The sequence below is a fragment of the Myxocyprinus asiaticus genome, chromosome 5 (assembly GCF_019703515.2).
Source record: "Myxocyprinus asiaticus isolate MX2 ecotype Aquarium Trade chromosome 5, UBuf_Myxa_2, whole genome shotgun sequence".
NCBI lineage: Eukaryota > Metazoa > Chordata > Actinopteri > Cypriniformes > Catostomidae > Myxocyprinus > Myxocyprinus asiaticus.
The window spans coordinates 27,307,173-27,329,259 of NC_059348.1; the positions used below are offsets into that span (position 1 = coordinate 27,307,173).

Sequence of the window (22,087 nt, forward strand, 5' to 3'; positions counted from 1 at the left end):
TATATATGCTCAAAATAAAATAATTATGACAAATAGAGCTTTGAAATATTTTATTTTAGTTAAATAAAGTATATGCGTACGTATGTGAAACAAACATAAATATATAACATTAACACTTTCACTTAGTTGCAACAGTACAAAATTCTTTGCTCTTACTCAACTTTCTTGAATCACAAAACTTTTTATTGTACACACAAAAAAGAATAATAATCTAATATATAAGTATTTAAAAGAAAAATATGGAGATGAAAATTATTATATATATATATATATGGTCATGAAAAAGAAAGTACACCCTCCTTGAATTCTATGGTTTTACGTATCAGGACATGATAAAAATCATCTGGTCCTTAGCAGGTCTTAAAATTAGGTAAATACAACCTCAGATGAATAACAACACATGACATATTACACCGTGTCATGATTTATTTAACAAAAACAAAGCCAAAATGGAGAAGCCATGTGTGAAAAACTAAGTACACCTTATGATTCAGTTGCTTGTAGAATGACTTTTAGTAGCAATAACTTCAAGTAAACGTTTTCTGTATGACTTTATCAGTCTCTCACATCATTGGAGGAATTTTGGCCCACTCTTCTATACAACGTAGCTTTAGTTCATTGAGGTTTGCAGGCATTTGTTTATGCACAGCTCTCTTAAGGTCCTGCCACAGCATTTCAATCGGGTTGAGGTCTGGACTTTGACTGGGCCATTGCAACACCTTGATTCTTTTCTTTTTCAGCCATTCTGTTGTAGATTTGATGGTGTGCTTGGGATCATTGTCCTGTTGCATGACCCAGTTTTGGCCAAGCTTTAGCTGTCAGACAGATGGCCTCACATTTGACTCTAGAATACTTTGGTACACAGGAGTTCATGGTCGACTCAATGACTGCAAGGTGCCCAGGTCATGTGGCTGCAAAACAAGTCCAAATCATCACCCCTCCACCACCGTGCTTGACAGTTGGTATAAAGTGTTTGTGCTGATATGCTGTGTTTGGTTTTCACCAAACGTGGCGCTGTGCATTATGGCCAAACATCTCCACTTTGGTCTCGTCTGTCCAAAGGACATTGTTCCAGAAGTCTTGTGGTTTGTTCATATGCAACTTTGCAAACCTAAGCCATGCTGTCATGTTCTTTTTAGAGAGAAGAGGCTTTCTCCTGGCAACCCTTCCAAACAAACCATACTTTTTCAGTCTATTTCTAATTGTACTGTTTCTGTTGTAACTTTAACATGCTAACTGAGGCCTGTAGAATCTGAGATGTAATTCTTGGGTTTTTTGCAATTTCTCTGAGCATTGCATGGTCTGACCTTGAGGTAAATTTGCTGGGATGTCCACTCCTGGGAAAACTGGCAACTGTCTTGAATATTTTCCACTTGTGAATAATCTTTCTCACTGTTGAATGATGGAATTTAAATTGTTTGGAAATGGCCTTATAACTCTTCCCAGATTGATGGGCAGCAACAATTGCTTCTCTAAGATCCTTGCTGATGTCTTTCCTCCTTGGCACTGTGTTACACACACCTAAATGCTCCAGACCAGCAAACTGCTAAAACTTCAGCTTTTATAGAGGTGGTCACACTTGCTGATGATCAGCTAATCAAGGGCATTTGATTAGCAGCACCTGGCTACTACTTAGCCTCTTAATTCCTATGGAAGCAGTAAGGGTGTACTTAGATTTTCACACATGGATTCTCCATTTTGGCTTTATTTTTGTTAAATAAATCATGACACGGTGTAATATGTCATGTGTTGTTGTTGTTCATCTGAGGTTGTATTTACCTAATTTTAAGACCTGCTAAGGACGAGATGATTTTTATTATGTCCTGATACATAAAACCATAGAATTCAAGGAGGGTGTACTTTCTTTTTCCCATGACTGTATATATATATATATATACAGTCATGGGAAAAAGATATATATATATATATATATATATATATATATATATATATATATATATATATATATATATAAACTATTGTTACAAAAGGAATGAACTGCCAGGTTAATGTTTTTCTGTGTTTGGATGACTGAAAGTAACAAACACTTTGCTGTCTTTGCTTTTACATAGAGAATTTGACGAATAGGTGTGGCCAGACCTTTGCAAAATGGGTGAAGTCATTACTTCATACCTCCCTGGATTGGTAACTACATCATATGAGGAGGACAATTCTGTCTCAGACTGTCTTGTAACAAATGTAGATCTTTTGGAGGAGAAGTATTTATTTCCGAAGCAATCTGTCTCTTCATATTTCTCACTGACAGTTTTAGTTCCAATGATTCCACTTGCAACGTCAGGAACTGTTTGTACTTCAAGAATGCTGACTTTCCTTCTAGGACTTTGAGGGCTGCAAATGTGGCTGGTATAGCTTTTCTCAACAGAATAGTGTGGGGTTTTTGGTGTGGGTGACTCTGCAGGTTTTCTTGCAGCAGAATGAATAGAAATAAAGGAAGGGGACGAAGGGAGTTTTCCCATTTGAAGTTGATGTACCTCTTTTGGCAGCTCTGGTTTCTCATTCTTGTTATCAGTGTTCTTTACCAGTTTAGATTGTACAGGGTTTGCTTTGCTGGACACAATGCTTATTTTCCTAATTTTATTAGTACTTGGAGAGACATTATCATCATTTAAGGATTCACTAAATAGGCCTGACAAGCCAGCAATATCTGCCTCAGACTTCAAATTTGAGACAGAATATAAAGCCTTTTTAATTGCCTCCTCTATGTCCAAAAGTTTAGCTAATGTCTGTTCTTTCAAGTTTATAATGTCCATGCTTGCCTTTTCGAGGTCCTCAAATGCGGCCTCAACAGAGGAAACACTCTCTACATCATCTCTCAACTCCTCTTTCTCTTTGCTAGCTCTCGTCTTCCTTGGATCATATCTGTGTTTTCTGTTCTTTGTTGGACTGGCAATCCAAGCAGGCACATTCTCAAACAATGTCTTCAAAGAATTGACATCCACCTCACAGGTCTCCCCCTCTATTTCTTGAACTTTTGAGAGAATTATTTTCAGTTCCTCTCGTCTCATTAGATTTTCAAAGATTTCCATGGCTGCTTTTACATTGCCCCTCATAATCTCCTCTTTGTGGACGGAGAGCCTCTGGCGGCGCTCATCTTCAGTCTCTCTCCTTCCTTTCTTTTCTCTCAAAACTACTTTCTTCTCAGGGTTATTAAGCTCTTTACAGGTTTGATTGTACTCTGAAGGCGGTTTTTCGGGTGTTGCAGGGGTCTCTCCTCTGTTATCTTTTATGTGCAAGTGTAGGTCAACTCCATTTGTGTTCTCTCTAAAGCCTTTATCTTGTTTCGGGGTGATTTCATTTGTCACAACTTTAATTTTCTTTGGGAAAGATGAGGTATTGCCTACAGATGCTGTTTTCCTTTCCCCGAAATTCTGAAGTGCAACCTTAAATCCTATGTTCACTTCTTCATTGTCCTTTGAGTAACTCTGCATACACATCCTGATTTCTTCAGCAGCATTTATCTTCTGAATCACATTTTTCTCTATTCCTGCTCCATCACAAGCAAAAGAACTGCCATCAACATTCTCTATTTTACTGACCGACGGGGTGTTCATATGTTCCATGTGGGAGTTTTGAAGCCATTGCTGAGTGTACTGCATTTTCTGAAGATCCATGGGATCTTTTGTCCTTTCAACTGGTTCATAACTGTTGCATGATTTGTCTTTAATTTTGTTTGAAGTCTCTGAGGATTCAAAATTCCAGGTTTCATTTTTATGCAAGAACGTTTTCTTGCTGGGTGTCAGTTTGGATGGGATTGCTGGAGTCTGTTGGTGATTAATAACAGGTTCAGGTGAGCTTGGACAAATATATGGGCTTCCCGAATTAGTGGTGATATGCAGCGGTTTTGGTGGAATAACTGGTTTCTGATCTTTAACCTGATGACTGCTTTTTGGAGGGATAGGTGGTGGATGTTCGCCTTGATTTGCAAAAGTGCAAGAGAGCTGGTTTGATTTCTCCAAGTTGTAACTAATCATAGGTTCTGAGTTCAGTGTCAAGACGGTCAGATGCTCACTGCCAGTCACTGAAACCGAAGAAGACAATTCAGCATCAGCAATAGGCAAAGGTATAACAAAACTCTTGCATTCTTGAGTTCCTGAGTCATTTTTCACTTTGCTCTGTATGTTAGACTGTCCAGATTTTCTATATAACATTGCTGCCTTGTAATCCCCTTTAGAAATGTTAATGCTAGACCTCTCCAGAGACTGGAGAGTCTCTTGCATGTTACCTCTAACAATTTCCTCTCTGTCTAAACTTCTCTGCTCTGTTGCAGCACTTTGTAAAGACTGAATAGAAGCCTTCACATCCCCTCTTACAATTTCTGGCTCTAACTCAGAAAACTGAGGATTGTTTTCTAGCATTGTTGAGCCATTTTCTGTACTAACACCTATTGCATCTTCTCTCCTTCCCTCTTCATTCTGATGACATGCTCTTTCTGTGGAGCCCTGATCCTTCTCTGTTTCACTAACCTTTCGAAATGTTGTAGTAATCCGCTGGTTACTCATAGATGATGTTGTAGACCGCTGCACTGTTGAGGTATTTTGGTCCTGAGAAAATTCATTTAGATTACCGTTTAGATTATATAACTTTCCAGGAGTGATAGGTTCTCGCTCTATTCTTTGGTTCTTTGCCCTCTCCAGGGACCTTTTTGCTGCTTTAACGTCCCCTGAGATGATTTCCTTCTTCATTAATTTACCTTCATTTTCATCCAAGCACATTTCTTGTGCTTCTACATTCAGGTCATAAATGGTGCCTGGTATGATGACCTCACGTTCCACATGCAAACTTTGCTGCTTTGCCCGTTCCAAGGATTCAAGTGTGGCTTTAATGTCCCCAAACACGATTTCTTCTTTCTGTACCATGAAGGGCTGCTTGAGTGCCTCATCAAGCTGCTGCTTCACAGACAGAACATCACCTCTGACTATCTCCTCCTTTGGTATGCAGTTTCCAACAGAAAGGTCTGTGCAGACCTTTGTGAAAACCTTTTTAACACTCTTCACATCTCCTGGTACGACATCCAAGATGGTTCTTTCAGCTTCTTCCCTTTGTTGATTAAGGTGCCTCTTTGCTTCATTTACATCCCCTTGAACAATTTCAATTTGCTCTCTCCAGGAGCAAGTTGGTTCCTCCTCCTGTAGACTTTTAAGGTAACAAAGGTCACCCTTTTCAATGCAGTTTCTATACAAATCAACATTCCCCCTCTCATTTTCTTCCAATCTGCAAAGCGGTTTGGTCTGCTGGCTGTGGACTGAGGCAAGGAGGCTACCAATTGTGGACTTGATGTCTCCTCGAGTGACATCGTAAGACTCCGTTGTCATATTTCTTTGACTCAGGAGGGAATACACTGTCATCTCTGTCTGGCCTCCTTCAGATTCTTGTATTACCAAGCCTGTCTTGATTGTTTTTTGTTGCACCAGCAAGTTCTCAATTATTTTAGCAGCTTCTTGAGTTTTGCACTCTGCGTCTGGGTTTTCTGCAGATCCAGGCTGTTGAAACGGAATCTCAATCACTGTGCTGTGCACCTTGCCTTGTTCATCCTCTTTAAGGAGAACAACTTTGGGTTTCAGGTTTGGTCTGAAGAGTAACTGTAGCATTATGTTCCTGATGTTTCCTTCAACAACTTCCTCCTTTTGAACTTTGGGATCCTCATTGTTTACAAACTGATATTTTGCCATGTTTACATACTTATAATCATATGCCTGGATGATGATTCCATTCGAATGAATAAATGATTTATGGGACAGGCGGTAGAGTATGTCTGTCACGCTTTCCACTGTGATTTTGTCCAGTGGTGTGGTCTCAAATAACCAGGTGGTGCTTTTAACATCTGCCTTTGGAATTTCTTCCTTCAATGAAACAAACTCTTCAGTAGATTCATTGTTTTTTATTTTATCCAGGGCCTGTGACTCGAATAACCAAGTGCATCGTTTCACATCTCCCTTTGTGTTATCCTCTCGATGTACAGTTTGCAAGGTATTCTGCTCATGTGGCTCACCTTTTAGAGTATCAAATCGTTGATTTTCAAAGAGCCAGGTGGAAGTGCGTACATCACCTTGTTGAATGTCTGTGACACTCACCATTCTCACATAGTTCTTTTGGGCTACTTGCTCAGTCTCAAAATGTTGTTTGCTTTGTTGCACATTTTGTCCGTGGCCTATTTCATCCACAACCCTTACTGAGGACCCTTCACGAGGGGTGAAGGAGTCCAGGGGTTGTGTCTCAAACTTCCATCGTGCTGATTTCACATCACCCTTGAGCACATCCTCCTGAGTAACTGCACGGATAACATAAATGTCTTTGTCTGCTTGAATGGTATCAAGTGGTTTGGTTTCAAACATCCACCTTGCTCCCCTTACATCTCCTCTAACCATTTCCTCTTTCTTTACTGTAGTAACTTCATGAAACTGTCCATCCTTGTCTCTTAAAGCATACAGAGGCTTGGATTCAAACAGCATTGTGCTGGACTTTACATTGACGCTACCGCTCATGGGCTTCTCAACACTCATTGACTGGTGCTCAAGAAGTTGGTCATTATCTTGGATTTTGTCCAGAGAGAACGTTTCGAAAATGAACTTCTTGCTTCCAACATCACCACCCTCAACATCACTGACTCTGTGAGTTATTCCAGCTTCCTTCTCATTGATGTCACTGATAGGCTGATTCTCAAACAGCCAAGTGAATTTGTGGACTGATTCTGTCTGGATTTCTTTGTTCTGCTCCTCAGTGTTTGACTCTTTGATGCACTCGCTTCCTATTTCATCGAGTGACTTGGATTCAAAGATTTCTTTGACACGTGAGACATCTCCAGACTGGACATCCACTTGACTGACATATCGTATATTTTGGACCGAATCTGTTCGCTTTGTTATTTTGTCTAAAGTCTCAGTTTCAAAAAGGTGTTTCACTGTTTTCACATTCATGTCATTTTTTACATCTTCCTGCACAGTACTGCACAATTTCAAACTGAATTCCTCTTTGTCTTTAATGTTATCCAATGGCTGTGTTTCAAAAAGCCAAGTGTGTGACTTTACATTAGCTTTTGGCACTACTTGTACATCCTGGTTTCTCTCTGATTTGTCATACAAAATGTCCATCGGTTGTGTCTCAAACAGCCATTTGCATGTCTTCACATTACCTTTTTGTAATTCTTCCTGTGGAACAGTTGAATCCACTTCTGACTGATTGAATTTTAAGTGTATGCAATCCAAAGATTGTGTTTCAAACATCCATTTGGCTGTTCTCACATCACCCATCATGTCTTCTTGCCTTGTAATGCCTTTGATGATCTCTAATTTTTCGTTACCCTCTTCAAACTGGTCTAAAGGTTTTGTCTCAAACATCCATTTGTAGTTCTGTACATTCCCTTTTATGCATTCTTCTCGACTGACAGTTGTTACCTCATGGAAATTTCCAGCACAGTCCTTAATTGCATACAATGGTATGGTTTCGAACAGTGAACAGTTGCCTTTAACGTCCCCAGCAGTAATGTCATTGACTTGAGTTTGTGCATTCTCAGAGGGTGAGATGTGACTAAGTGGTATGGTTTCAAACAGGTTCTTAAAAGTATTTACATCTCCTTTCTCAACATCTTCAACTTTGATCTTTCTGTCAAGTGTCATTTTACAAGAACTGAACTTCTCAAACTGCTGCTTTTTGTCTCTAACCTCTCCTTTTTCATTGCTTGACACCACAAATTTCTTGAGATGTCCCACCTCGTAGCTGTCTTTCAGAGTGTCCATGGGCTGTGTTTCAAAAAGCCATAAGGTGGACCCTACATTTCCTCCAACAATTGTCTCCTTCTCTGAACTTTCACCTGTGGACTCTCCTTTAAGCGATAACAGGGGCTGGTTTTCAAAAAGCTTTAGTTTGTTGCAAACACCTGCTTCCCCCGAGAAGTCCTCCACTGTTCCTTGAAATTTTTGTTCTTCCACAGCACCTTCCTGAATTGCATCAAGTGGTTGGGTCTCAAACATCCATCTCTTCTTATCAAAACCACTCTTCTGGGCTTCCTCAAGGGAGATCCCCCGAATGATTTGCACACCAGTTGTTCCTTTATTAATGAGGTCCAACGGTTGAGTTTCAAACAGCCAACGTGCTGTTTTGAAGTTACTGCTCTGGATTTCCTCTCTGCAAATTGACTTGATCTCATGGATATTACCACTGCTATCCCTAAGTGCACAACAGGGATCTGCTTGGAAGAGCTTGACAGTTTTCTTCACATCTCCTTTGTGCTCCTGGAGTTCTGATTTCAATGTTAGGAAATGCTGATCTTCAACAGAACAGCAGCGGCCTAAGGCATCCAATGGCTTGGATTCAAACAGGAGATGTGCACCTCTCACATCTCCCTTCTGAATAGGTTCCTTCAGTAGGACCTCCACAAATTCCTCATCCTCCATTTTTGACCTACTGATTGAATCTAAAGACTGTGTCTCAAATAACCAGGTAGCCGTGCGAACATCTCCTTTGACTAGACCTGGTCTCTCACCAACTGTTGTGTGTTGACCATCAAACACTGAATGCTCAAACAAGGAGGATTTGCCTCTCACATCCCCACCTTGAAGATTTTCTTCATCAAGTAATTTTTTAGTTTCATGCAAGCTACCAATATTGTCAAGTGTCCAGTTCTCAAATATCCAACGCATGGATTGGACCTCTCCCTGATATGCTGTCTCTACAGCCTGGGGATTTATTGCTTCTATCAGTTCATCATCTACAACATCATCAAGATTCATTTTCAGTGCTGGATGAATGTGTTTAAGAAGACGTTTCAGTTCACTTTTTTGTTGTTGCTGGTAGAACTCTGTGAAGGTTTCTTTTGGAGGTGGTACGGGGAGGAAGTTCTGGCTTAGATCCTGTTGAATTGACTCCAGAACTTGAGGTCTTGGTAGAGGTGGTGGAGGGGGAGGTAAATCATCATCTCCACTGGCTGCATCTGTCACTTTTTTCTCTTTGGCTACTTCTGCCATCTTGGATGCAAAGAAGGAGTATGAAGGCTCAAGTTACTCTCCATAATGCATTGAATTAAATTTCCATTAAAGTAAAATCTTCATTAGAAACTTAATAAAAATAAAAATATGTTAGTAACTAAAATCTTAGTTAATAGCATTAAGATTTAAAGCCATACTTTACCTATTTCTGAGAGTTTAGCTGGGAATGGCTGGTTTAGTTCACTGCACACCATCTCTATGTAAGTCTTCACTCCATTCATGAGAGTTCTTTCTTGTTAGTACAAAATTTACACTCCAAAACGAATACAGTTTCACATTTTGTTATTATTTTTTTATTTTTTTATCCCCTTTTCTCCAAATGTGGAATTTCCAATTCCCACTACTTAGTAGGTCCTTGTGGTGGTGCGGTTACTCACCTCAATTCGGGTGGCAGAGGACAAGTCTCAGTTGCCTCCGCTTCTGAGACCGTTAATCCGCGCATCTTATCACATGGCTCGTTGTGCATGACACCGCGGAGACTTCCAGCATGTGGGGCTCATGCTACTCTCTGCGATTGACGCACAACTTACCACGTGCCCCATTGAGAGCGAGAACCACCAATCGCGTCCATGAGGAGGTTACCCCATGTGACTCTACCCTCCCTAGCAACTGGGCCAATTTGGATGCATATGAGACCTGGCTGGAGTCACTCAGCACACCCTGGATTCAAACTCACAACTTCAGGGGTGGTAGTCAGTGTCAATACTTGCTGAGCTACCCAGGCCCCCTCCAGTTTCACATTTTCAAACCTTAATCTCTGTGAGAAAGTCTGAGAGGTTATGTTGTATGTCACTGCAGATATCGCAGCAATGATATTTGTACGAAACAATTAAAAATATAATCTTTGTCACTAATGCTTACAGTATGTACAGTATATACAGACCCAATCTGAAGGAATAGGAATTTCACAAATAAAATTTCTGTCATCGTTTACACACCTTTATGTTGTTTTGTATAACTTTCTTCCGTGGAACAAAAAAGGAGATGTTGTGCAAAGTGACATAATTCTTTTCCATCATTGTATGATGAAAATGAATGGTGACAGAGACAAAAATCTCCTTTTGTGTTTCACAGAAAAAAAGAAAGTCATACAGGTTTGTTACAACATAACAGTGAGTAAATTATGAAGAATTTTAATTTCTGAGTGAACTATTCCTTTTACTCATTGTGTATTTTACATAAGATAGTAAAATAAAACAAGAATATTTTTTATAGAATGATTCATTGTAGCCATTACCAAATGGCAGCTATGAAATGCAGCAATATTTTAATCTACAGTATATTATGATTTTGAAGAGGTTGTGGAAACATTAGATATGTGAAAATGTACATTTTTATTCTCTCAAATTAAGAATTAAAAAGGTAATTTTTCCCTTACTTTGCTTTCATTGTATCACATATCCTGTCATTATATACATTTTTACTATGTTTACCTTTTTTTGTTTTTTTACCATAACTGTGATTTTGATATAACTATGGGTAGTTTAATAATGGCAATTTATAATCTTGCTAGAATGGAAATATGTTAATAAAGAAACAATGTAACTGAGAAACAATTCTTGTTGCTCTTCCATGGACTTATTCCAAAACTGTCACACCATAATCTTTATCATTTTCATTATATTTTTCTAAAATAGTCACACAACACCCAATAGCATTAGCAATTAGTCACACAGCAGGCTCATATAATTATCCTGATTTTGAAAGTCAGCCAAACTGTTGTTCATACCTTGCTTTGTTTCTTCTTTCTACTTGAGACCAAGTGCTCTTGGACCACACTGCCCTAAGAAAGAAGAATGAATAATTATTGATTTTATGAATAATTATCACTTATTATCATGTTTCATGTTTTTGATTTGCATACAGCTGCATTTCATAACACATCACTTATTCAGTGACAGAGAATTCTGGCCAACAAGGAATTAAGAGACTGTGTACTGTAAAATTAGCCTGTACCAGACTTCAAAGCATTGCATGCATTTGTGTCATCCAGTCTGTGCACTCGACCTTATGGCCATATGTAGATGCCTGTGTAGTGTGTGATTAGATTGATGCAATGGGCACTCACTTGCCGTTCGGTGAATCCTGAGAAGTCTGCAGCTGCCACCTTTGAGAGGTAAAGGACAGATCTGTCTTTCACAGTTGGGATAGGAGAGTATGTGTACGTCTGTTTGTGTTCTTGATAGGAAGATTCTTTCAGGTCTGTCTTAAACCGTCTCTTCTCTTCTAATTCATACAAGGAACAAAAATAGTTACACAAAACTATGATGAGAAATTATTTTTAACTTAATGATGAAGTGTGAAATTTCTGATCCCCTAGCATCATTGTACAGAATTGCAAAAATAGTGACTGGTTTTAAACAGACAAACAATCCCAAAACGCCTCCTTAAACTCACGGCATTGACTGAACCAATGTTGTTGTGCCCGGTTGATTAAGATGATCAAACAAAAAGCAATGCTTTGATACTGCTACAGAGCCACAGGGTTTACACTTTTTTGTGGAAATCAACCTACAAATAGCTTACTTATAAGTGTCTCTGCATAATAAGCTGGGATAGAAGGAAGTCTTTTAACATTAAAATGAACTAACTTCACTTTTAAGAATAGTAGCTACTCATTCACTCACTGCACAGTCATCTTAAAGCAGCTGTTTGTGAGGCATGTATGTAATGTAAACGTGACAGGAAATACCAGAAGCAAAAAAAATATCTCTGGTATGTTCTCTTAGCAGATTTTGTAATAATAAAATTGTATTTTTATTGATCATAACATACATATATGCAATAAAATACAAGCCCAAGACCCTTCAAGCATTTCTATTTTTCACCTGTTTTCACCTTGGAAAAACAAGAACAGTCTAGAAATAAGACAAGAGTTACCTGACCCAGTTCTTTGGCCATCCAGTGGCTCTGTGAACAGATTCATAGATAGTAGAGTATATATAGAGTGGAGCTGGTGTTGGTATGCTTTTTATCTGTGGGCTATTATTATGCCTCAAGGGCCTTTGGAAACTATTTAGTTCGACACAGTATATGGTTGTGTAATTAAAAGGTATTTGGCTATAATAAACAAATTCAAAATCAGCACATTTGCTAGAAGCAGTAGTCTGTGTACATCTTAGATTTATCCCCTTTTTTACATTCAATACATACTATTACTATTGCAATTTGATTGTATTTCTTTGCATTGCATCTAACTACCCAACATAATGGCCTACATGCCATTGTAGAATGTGAAAAAAAACGACTACACTGTCAGCTGGAGTTAGTGTGACAATTTTTAAGGTTTCTCATTCTTAGCAGACAAAACATTGCATGACAAAGCTTCTCTAATTCAGGACTCTGATTTTATGAAAGACATAATTGTATAGTTTTGCCAACATTATTACTGAAGTATTTTTAGCTTACAATATGGCAAGGTATTAAATAAAAAAATTAAAAAAGGTTTATGAGACATCATAGTTTCGGAATGCCGCAGAAAAGAAATAAAATTAATCTATGTTATTTTTATTTAATAAAATAAATCTAATCTATTTTGCTAGATATGTGCTAGACATGACCTATGTTTCAGAATGCTGAATCAGAGCAGATAACTTATAATTCCTGCTGTTATTTGATGTGATTACAGTTCGAAACAGCAAAAGATAAACATGGCAACTGTTTTAAAGCTTTCTAGGCATAATCACAACAAAAGCTTTCCCTCTGTAGGGCATTCTGCCTGAGATCAGGAGCTCTAGCTGGCAGCATAGGTCTGTTGGCTGTAACCAATGGCTATATTTGAGCATACCTCAGTTTTTCACACTGTAAGCTCTTATGGGACAAAAGGACAGGGCCCATCACTGGCGCCACTCACGAGTCTGGGCTTAAAGTGTTTGCATAGCTGGATGAGCACACAGAATAACAGGGCCGAACATTACTAAGGTCTAGCTAGACGTTACTGTTTTGCAGAGAGAGATAAACCTATCATCAAGCTGTTTACAAGTCTGGAATGTTGTGCTCTCTGATTTGTAATAAAGTACCTTGTCTTGAGAAAATAGTTCATTTTAAAAAGCAACAGCAAAACATTTCTTTCTATAGACTGCAAATACTAGGTGTGAATATTGTGTGAAGTTTCACGTGATTTTTATACCATTGTCACGTGATAAAAGTGCAGGACTGCATAATCTGACATACAAATGGTGTAATTAAGTTTACAGGCTGCAGGAATTGTAAAGTATGGTTATGTACTTCATCAAAGTACAAAATCTTATTTCCGATGGGTATTTCACAATTATTTAATTTAGAAATAGGTCTAACCATCGAAACTTTTATACATTTGTGATACAATTAATTTGATGGCTTAGATTATGTACTTCAAAGATTATCATGTCATCGTAATAAAGGTTTCACAGAGACTGACCCCCATTCATAGCTATTCAGGAGCAGTCCTCACAGAGCAGGGATGGAGGGCACAGCCATTAGTGTCGTAGAATGCAAGTGCTTTTGTGCTGCTGACAGCTGTCCAAATTATTTTAATATGCCGTTGGTATTTATTCCCTTCAGCTGCCTTCCTTAGTTTCCTGTGAGCACTCAAGGGTCTTGTTATAACAATGAAAACTAAAAATGGCTGCTTAAAATAGCACAGTATCAACAAAGACATTTTTAGTTGACACCTGAGGTGTGTGAAGATATTATGTCAATCTTTTTACTTAAGAAAAATATTAGAAACATATTAACATATATATTTTTTATTAAAAGATATTGACAGAGACAAATATATATTTTTTTCAAATATACATCGTTCACTTCTGTCTGTCAAGATATTCGCTACTACATATTCAACGAGGTGATTTCAGGTGATATATTCTATTTCTGTGCTAATGTTTGGTTGTATGTCCCTGTAGTTATTTATTTTGTATTCATTACATACCTAGAAAAATCACATAAATTTAATACTGATGGAAAAATGAAGGGATGAGCATTTATAAAAACTATTCCCAAATTTTAATTCATGTAGGGTTTCAGAATTTTTGACTAATACATTTACATGATTTCTCCATGAACTTTACAGTCATTTGTGATTTACTAGACACATTTATTTATTTATTTATTTATTTTAATCATTCAGACTGATTAATCTATAAGAAAAGGTTTAAAAGAATGACTCCCTCACAAATCGGACATCACTAGGCTTGTGAGAAAGTTTCACCTGCGGTACATTTTGTGTTATTATCAGTATATAAGCATAAATAGATTCATTTCCATGACTTTTACAGCCCAGGAAAACACAATTTTTAAACTCCCTAGGTTTTTCATGAATGACTGTGGGAACTTTTTCATAAAAATCCTTGTTTTTAAAGCTCAGTTTAAATTAAGAGCATAAAAAATATCTCCTAACTACACTAATTTCCTTCATGTTAATTACTGAATATTTTGTGTTATTTTCATTATATAAGAATACATGTCCCTCAACACCAATTAATTATTTATATTAAATGTACAGTCACTGGTTTGAATCATAGATAACAATAGGACCCCTCTCCAAATCAAAATTTAGACTGAAACAAATTTTAGCCTATCAAATCAAAAATAACTTTACACACTGAATATTGTACTCACAGAGTGAAATTTTGGCTGCTTCTTGCTTGCTGGTCTTTCTGCCCTTGAAGCTTCCGGTAGAGTCTTGTATATTTCCCAGGATGATGTTTTGTCAGTCTGTCTGTGTGTGTGTGAGTGTTTCTCTCACTCTCTTGTACCCTGTACTCTGATGCTGTCTGTAGCGGTAGTCCTGTCTCACTGTGCTTGTCTCTGGCCCTCTCTAATGGATGACAGCTGATTTTTATCACTGTTCACTGTGGAGCAGGGATGAGGCCAGCCTGCTATTTTGGAACAAGCATGGGCGGTATTCCACACGCCTGAGTCAATCAGGGCTTTTGGAAGTGACTGGGGTACAGGGAACCCCCTTAAGCATAATTCCCACTATGACCACATTAGCCACTCATCATTGACACGGATTTGCTTCCTCATGTCATTGGATGTTTCAAAGGTATTGAGAAGTAAATTTAGTGAATGAATTGGAGTGGCTTTCTGGCAGATCATTCAGAGTGTCTCATGTAACTTATCTACTTACAGCTGTTAATCAAATAAATTCAGATCCTAAAACTGAACACAGCTAATAACAATATCATGCCAAGTGGTGTATGTTGAGGTGCACAGTGCTTGTTAATACATCTCAAAATAATCATGGCACTCACTAATGACATGGACGTACTTGCGATTATGAATAATTATGATTGTGCCTGTGGCTAACCATTTGTTTCACTTTTGTACTATTTTGAGCTGTTTTGGAGCTACACTAAAACTATACTGTTGAAGTAACAGTTGGCCTTAAACATGTTTTCTTTGTCTCTGTGTTGTACAGACAAAAGTAGGACTGATTGTAGGTGACAATATGAACAAAACCTGGGGTATATTTTGACACACAATATTGTATAAAATGGCCTCAAAAAGTATTTGGCCACTGAACCCACACTTTAATGTATGAATTTCATTGCATTTGGAAGCAAATGATGCTAGACCTTTTGTCAGAGCTAACTTCACTTTTCTTAGCCATTTTGCAATTACTTTATACCAACTGGTCCCAAGGTAAGTTTTAGTGGATGTAGCAAGTCAGTTCCCAGGGTCAGACTGGCCATTGGGAGAGTTCTCCCCGGTAGGCTGGTTGGGCAAGTTGGCCAATAGCAGGTCGATGCACATTATGATATAAAAATAAATATGTCAAAAATACATTAAAATACATTAAAATAGTCAAATAAAAACGAATAATTCCTCTTTAAAAATAATATCATTGTACAATATATTTAATTTGGAAATTATTCAAAATTAATAATGCTTTATCCCTGAATGTTTCACTCACCCAGCTGTGTCCCTCAAGTAATTGTGCTATCTTTAAAATAAATGCCAATTGGTTTGACAAACTTCACTCAATGATATTGATACACTGTAAAATGTGTATTAAGTGTCCAAATACTTTTGTTGGGCCAGTGTGTTTACTTAAACACCACTGGTGGGCCCAGCATTTTTGTGTCAAGATAAGACGCTGAAGGATTCCCTCAAATCCTTCCTCTGTCAAACAACTAGTATCCAAAGACAGTCAATCATCCCTGTCCAAAGTGTCAGAGTCAACCTTGAAGAATGTAAGGTCAGCTGATGTGGCTTTCAACCTGTGTCACCACTGTAACCATATGCAGTATACTGTGTTTCCAGAACACACTGCACACATACATATGTGTCCACACATTCAGCCCTGCTTTCAGCTCTCCTCGAAAACTTGTGAAATAAGCCAGTCTGTTTGCAGAACAGGTTGTTGTGTATGTGACGATAAGTCTACACTAAATACAGTCAGGATTATCTGTGGAATATTTTTAACACAGACACAGCTGGCAAATTCCTTCTCAACGGGAATTTCAGATGTCTCCACACGCTTGTGTACGAGACTTTAGATGTCAAGGTTTTGTCTCATATAGGGCATAAGTTCACATGATCTTTGACCCCATAGTTACTTGCTGTCATGTTTATTCTGTTGGTTCATGTTTTCATGTCTTTTATTTTGAAAATCTAGTTCCTGTTTTATGTCATATGTTCCCTAGTCATGAGATTCTTGTTTCCCTCCATGTTCATGTGTCTTGTTTTCATTGGTTCATTGTTTGATTACTTTGTTATTAGTCTTGTTATCTTGTTTATAGTTCAGTCTTGTCATTGGTCATCTTTGTCATGTGTTCTCCAATGTCCAAGTATTTAAGCCCTCATGTTTTCCATTGTCCTTTGTCAGGTATTGTGTGAATGTAACTTTGTTGTATCTTTTGAAGTCAAGTTTATGTCAAGTCAAGTTTTAGTCAAGTCAAGTTCAAGTTCATATTTAGTTTTGCCTGCCAGCATCATTACTGAATACTTGACCGCCCATAATGAGCAGTTCAGCTTCTTCGTCTACGTCTGGGGAGTCGTCCCCTGTTGGATTATGTAGAGAACTTCTGTGATATGGCCTGCTGGGAGGACTTTTTTTTTTTTTTTTCACCCAATTTGGAATGTCCAATTCCCAGTGCGCTTTTTAAGTCCTCGTGGTCACGCAGTGATTCGCCTCAATCCGGGTGGCGGAGGATGAATTCCAGTTGCCTCCGCGTCTGAGACCATCAACCCACGCATCTTACCACGTGGCTTGTTGAGCGCGTTGCCACGGAGACATAGCGCGTGTGCAGGCTTCACGCCATCCACCGCGGCATCCGTGCTCAACTCACCACGCGCCCCACCGAGAACGAACCACATTATAGCGACTACGAGGAGGTTACCCCATGTGACTCTACCCTCCCTAGCAACTGGGCCAATTTGGTTGCTTAGGAGACCTGCTGGAGTCACTCAGCATGCCCTGGGATTCGAACTAGCGAACTCCAGGGGTGGTAGCCAGCGTCTTTTACCACTGAGCTACCCAGGCCCCCCCAGGTGGACTTTAATGAGGTCGCCCTCAAAGACTGTTTCCGTTTTGGATTGAGTGAGCCAGTCTCATCTTTGATGCCTGGTGGTTGCAGTTCCCACAGTCTGGTCCAGTATATCAACATCACAAGCAAGCCTTTGCTCCACGGTCCAGGCCTGCCTCTGCTCCACGGGGGACCTCCATCCCTACGGCTGTGCCAACCCCCCCCCCTAATTAACTTTGTCATTATGTTTTGGGGTGTTGGGAGCTGCCCCTGGGGGGGGGGGGGATATGTCATGTTTATTCTGTTGGTTCATGTTTTCATGTCTTATTTTGAAAATCTAGTTCCTGTTTTATGTCATGTGTTCCCTAGTCATGTTATTCTTGTTTCCCTCCATGTTCATGTGTCTTGTTTTCATTGGTTCATTGTTTGATTACTTTGTTATTAGTCTTATCTTGTTTATAGTTTAGTCTTGTCATTGGTCATCTTTGTCATGTGTTCTCCCATGTCCAAGTATTTAAGCCCTCATGTTTTCCATTGTACTTTGTCAGGCATTGTATGAATGTAACTTTGTATCTTTTGAAGCCAAGTCAAGTTTATGTCAAGTCTAGTTTTAGTCAAGTTCATGTTTAGTTCACGTTTACAGTTAGGGTTTTTGGATTTCACGACTGTAAACTGCACTTGGGTTCTTCACTCCATCGTCTTCGTCTGCCTGTCATTGCCTGCCAGCATCGTTACACTGGCTAACATAACAACTGAGTAATGAGAATGTCATGACTGTAACTGGTGCATTTACTCACTCATTTGCACAAGTTGTCTCAACAAGATCTTTTTTATGTGTTAAACAACTTACCATTTAGTCCACTGGAGGATCGGGTGACATATCCAGGAACTCCACTAATAGTCCTCCTTCTTGTTGTCTCAAAGGTTTTGTCCTTCTGCCAAGTTAATCAAGGGCATATTTGGAACTTTGTTGAAATATTAGCTTACATTAAAAATGTGTAAATTATATTGAATGATGTTTTATCAATTTTAATTCAAAAAGATTCACTATGAGATTCTGGGTTTGAACAGTGTAGCAAATATTTAAAGAGGAGATTTGGGAGTAGGTGAATGAACTTCAGATCGGTGTCTGAATTGACTCCAAAAAGATACAAACTTCACTTCTTTCTAAACTTTATTTTATTGAAACGATCCTTAAACATCTAACCCAAGGTTTTCCTGCTCTTCTCAGTTAAAATGAATCAATAATTTAGGGAGGCCAAACACATAATTCACACAAGTCTCAAAGGCTACAATAGAAAAAAAAAAACACCTACACATGCCCCCATCCTGAGTCATGTACGTATGCCCATTCTGCACAAGCACAAACAGAAATAAATATGACGTGACTGTTACACACACCTGATAAGCCTTGTCCTTTTTGATGGTAGTGACAGTTGTAGCACTAGAATAACCTTTCTCCCTCCCTGTCGGTGCCTCCCTCCGTGGTGAGGTAATGTGATTTACTGGGTTGCTTTTGGCCTGTGGTGTGACGTTGAGCCGAGGGCTGCTGGCATAGTCCTGTCGCAGGGCGTTTTTCGACTCAAACAGGGACCTTGCAGCATTAGTGCCCAAACGGTCTGGCTGGGGCAGCATTTCCGTAGAAATACTTCTGGACAAAGTGCGATTTGCCCCACTGAGGGACTCATACCTCCTCCAGAGAGTTTCAACTTTACTCAGGCCAGATGACTGTAGGGCAGAGATCATCCATTTAAACCACAATGAATTGAGAAGTGCACATGAATATTTAGAGTACTGGTGACCCATTTAGTAAATGATGTTGATATTCTATGGTCTTTTAGAACAATGTTCACTTCTATGCTGGATTAGAATTGATGTTTATACTGTACCTTGGACCAGGCCTCTTCTCTGCCAACATCTGTAAGCGCTACACAGCTTTCATACCTGGCAAATACGGTCAGGTTTAGGTTTTACACTTCAAGACATAGAGTCCATTTGTTGATGGCACAGAGGTGAATATGTAGAATCTTGTATTTGGTTTACTTACTTTTGGACAAGCTGAGACACAGACCTTCTCTTGTCCCACACCTGGATCTCTGATGTAGACCACGAGCTATGACCTCCAGAGAGGCTCTTAAGAGACTGACTTCTTCTTAAGGTGAAGCTCATCTTAATAGTGATAACACATCAGTCATTCATTTGATTTGGAGACTATTTTAATCTCAAAATATTTTATACCGAGAAGACTCAGATGCACAAAATACATGTATTATTTCTTGTTGCACTGCCTTATGCTGTATAATACAAACTCAAAAAGTCTGAAATTGTAGTAAGTAGCCTAAAAAATATTTACTCTATCCAGGAAGTATAGGCCAAAATACTACCAGTACAGAATTGCATCAATTTATGCATTACACAAGAACAGAGATCAAATAACCAAAAAGGTATATGTATATATATATATATATATATATATATATATATATATATATATATATATATATATATATATATATATAAAAGGTCACAGTTAATGTGTTTCAGTTAATGTTTACTAAATGCTCAATAAACCCCTGACCAGTAAATCCTCTTCTGATTACAAACTTCTTATCAGCTACTTGACTAAACTTTCAAGCATGTGTTATCTTATAGGATATAATCACAAATGTAACATTTCAGATAATTAAAACATACAAAAACAATTTTAAAATTATTTTAAAATCTAAAAATTATTGACAATGCAGGCTAACACAGCACCACTAAAAAGGCGTTTAAGTGGCTTCGGGCACATGATCCACCTGCTTGTCAGCGGTTCTCTCATCTGACTCAGTTAATGTTTATCATTCCTGTGCTCAGTTAAATTACACATTGAAAGCTTTACTATATCATGTCATTTTCACATAAAATGTGCAAACAGCAAAAAGTGGAGATCTTTATTTAATAGTCATGCACACAGGAAAAAGACAAAAGTGAATAATTTAAATGTCAGGGAATATCAATCACAGTCAGTATGCTTAAACACTACACAGTCACTGCAGTTCATTTACGATGACTAAAATGGTCAATGAGTCATTAGCCTAAGTTTGAGCAACTAGCATAAGCAGGAATCCATCACTTTAATTGCCTCAAAAAAATCAAACTGACAAAATATTATATTAATTAACCTTTAGTTGGAGTGTTACCTTAGGCGATCTGTCTTGCACTCCTCATTGTCTTCTGTTATGCTGTGCAATGTGAATTGGAGCATCACTCACAAGACACTGCTATTCACACTGGCCAAAGTCCTTTCGTTTACAGTTTCCGGTAAAGTGCTGGAACACTTACATGTATTTCTCATCCAATCCTTCTAGATATGGGCTGAACAAAAGTTAAAATATGGTCTTTAAACATTGCAGTTACAGTGTTTATCATAGTGTTTATAATTAATTAAAGCATGTAAGAAAAAATTATTTCTGCATAATGCATGACTACATCCTTTCATGTAAGCATATTTACGGTATCCTCAACTTTGAGCTATTTATTCAAACCTCATCTACAGGGTTTCAGACTATTATGGTTGTCTGCAAGATGTTAACTTAGGTCTAGACAAAACACTTCAGGAATGGAAAGGTTAGCATGCACTCACTGAGGTCATGGATGCTCTGGACACAATCATACTATTAATAGACACTAAATGAATGCATACCAGGCATTTTTTCAGGATGTTTCATTTCATACAAAGACAAAATGCATTAAAAAGTGATCTTCCCTGATGAGGTTAACCTTTCATTATGTTTATGTTTTATGAGATTGCATTTTTCCTCAAGCCCTTAAGTCTTTGAGATCCTAAAATCTAAAAAACAGAATAGTGTGGATTACAGGCAAGATATTTAGTGCAGAAAATCACAATACTAGCAAATGCTTAGCTAGCGGAACGGTGGCTTAGTGGTTTTGACACAGTAAGAAGGTCTTGGGTTCGAGTCCTGGCTCAACTGGGGTTTCCTGTGTGGAGTTTGCATGTTCTCCCTCTGTTCGCGTGGGTTTCCTCCAATTTCCCCCACATGTCCAAAAACGTGAATTGGAGTGTCTAAATTGACCCGTAGGTGTGAGTGAAAATCCTCCAGTGAGGTTGCGTCAGGAAGGACGTCCTTCGTAATACCTGTGCCTAGTCAAAATATGCGGATCACGGATGGTCCGCTGTGGCGACTCCTAACGGGAGCAGCCGAAAGAAGATTCTGTGGCTTTGCTGTTGGGAGAGCTGTACCTTTACTCGTGTTTTGCTGGATATAGTTCAGCAAACGTTTCTTCGTACGTAGGCCTGAAATAATGTACTACCTCTTTTCAAGTTTTCTCCTTTCATGTATCTGTTTCACGCGTCTTTCTATTTTATTCACCTTAAACTGCATTGCAAACTGCCCCTGAGTTTCCAGTGTTCGAATATGAAACAATATCTCTTATTCACCACCAGATGGCGATCTCGTCACCATAAACGTAACATTATCTGTAAATGTTCTGTATCCAGAGACGATATGTATCTTTGTATCATGTGTATATTTATTGATTAATGCACCTGTACGGGACCAATAAACTGTAAACCTATATGACTGTGCTACCTGATGAAGAAAACGACACATCCAGCAACCACATTACACATGA

General features: G+C 38.5%; 1 protein-coding gene across 2 annotated transcripts; it reads right to left on the minus strand.

Moving 5' to 3' along the window:
* Positions 1-35: 35 nt before the first annotated feature.
* On the minus strand, positions 36-20,679 carry LOC127441466 (xin actin-binding repeat-containing protein 1-like). 2 transcript variants are annotated; one of them, XM_051698921.1, is made up of 8 exons: positions 20,635-20,679; positions 19,500-19,621; positions 19,342-19,396; positions 18,854-19,180; positions 18,303-18,387; positions 11,071-11,228; positions 10,732-10,785; positions 36-8,981 (listed from the first exon to the last, which is right to left on the minus strand). In XM_051698921.1, exons 2-8 carry the CDS (start codon positions 19,619-19,621, stop codon positions 2,007-2,009), a joined length of 7,776 nt encoding a protein of 2,591 aa, XP_051554881.1. In that variant the 5' UTR covers positions 20,635-20,679; the 3' UTR covers positions 36-2,006. The 2 variants fall into 2 exon arrangements, with proteins under 2 accessions (XP_051554881.1, XP_051554880.1); XM_051698920.1 differs by lacking the exons at positions 18,303-18,387; positions 18,854-19,180; positions 19,342-19,396; positions 19,500-19,621; positions 20,635-20,679 and adding an exon at positions 14,601-14,816.
* Positions 20,680-22,087: the final 1,408 nt, after the last annotated feature.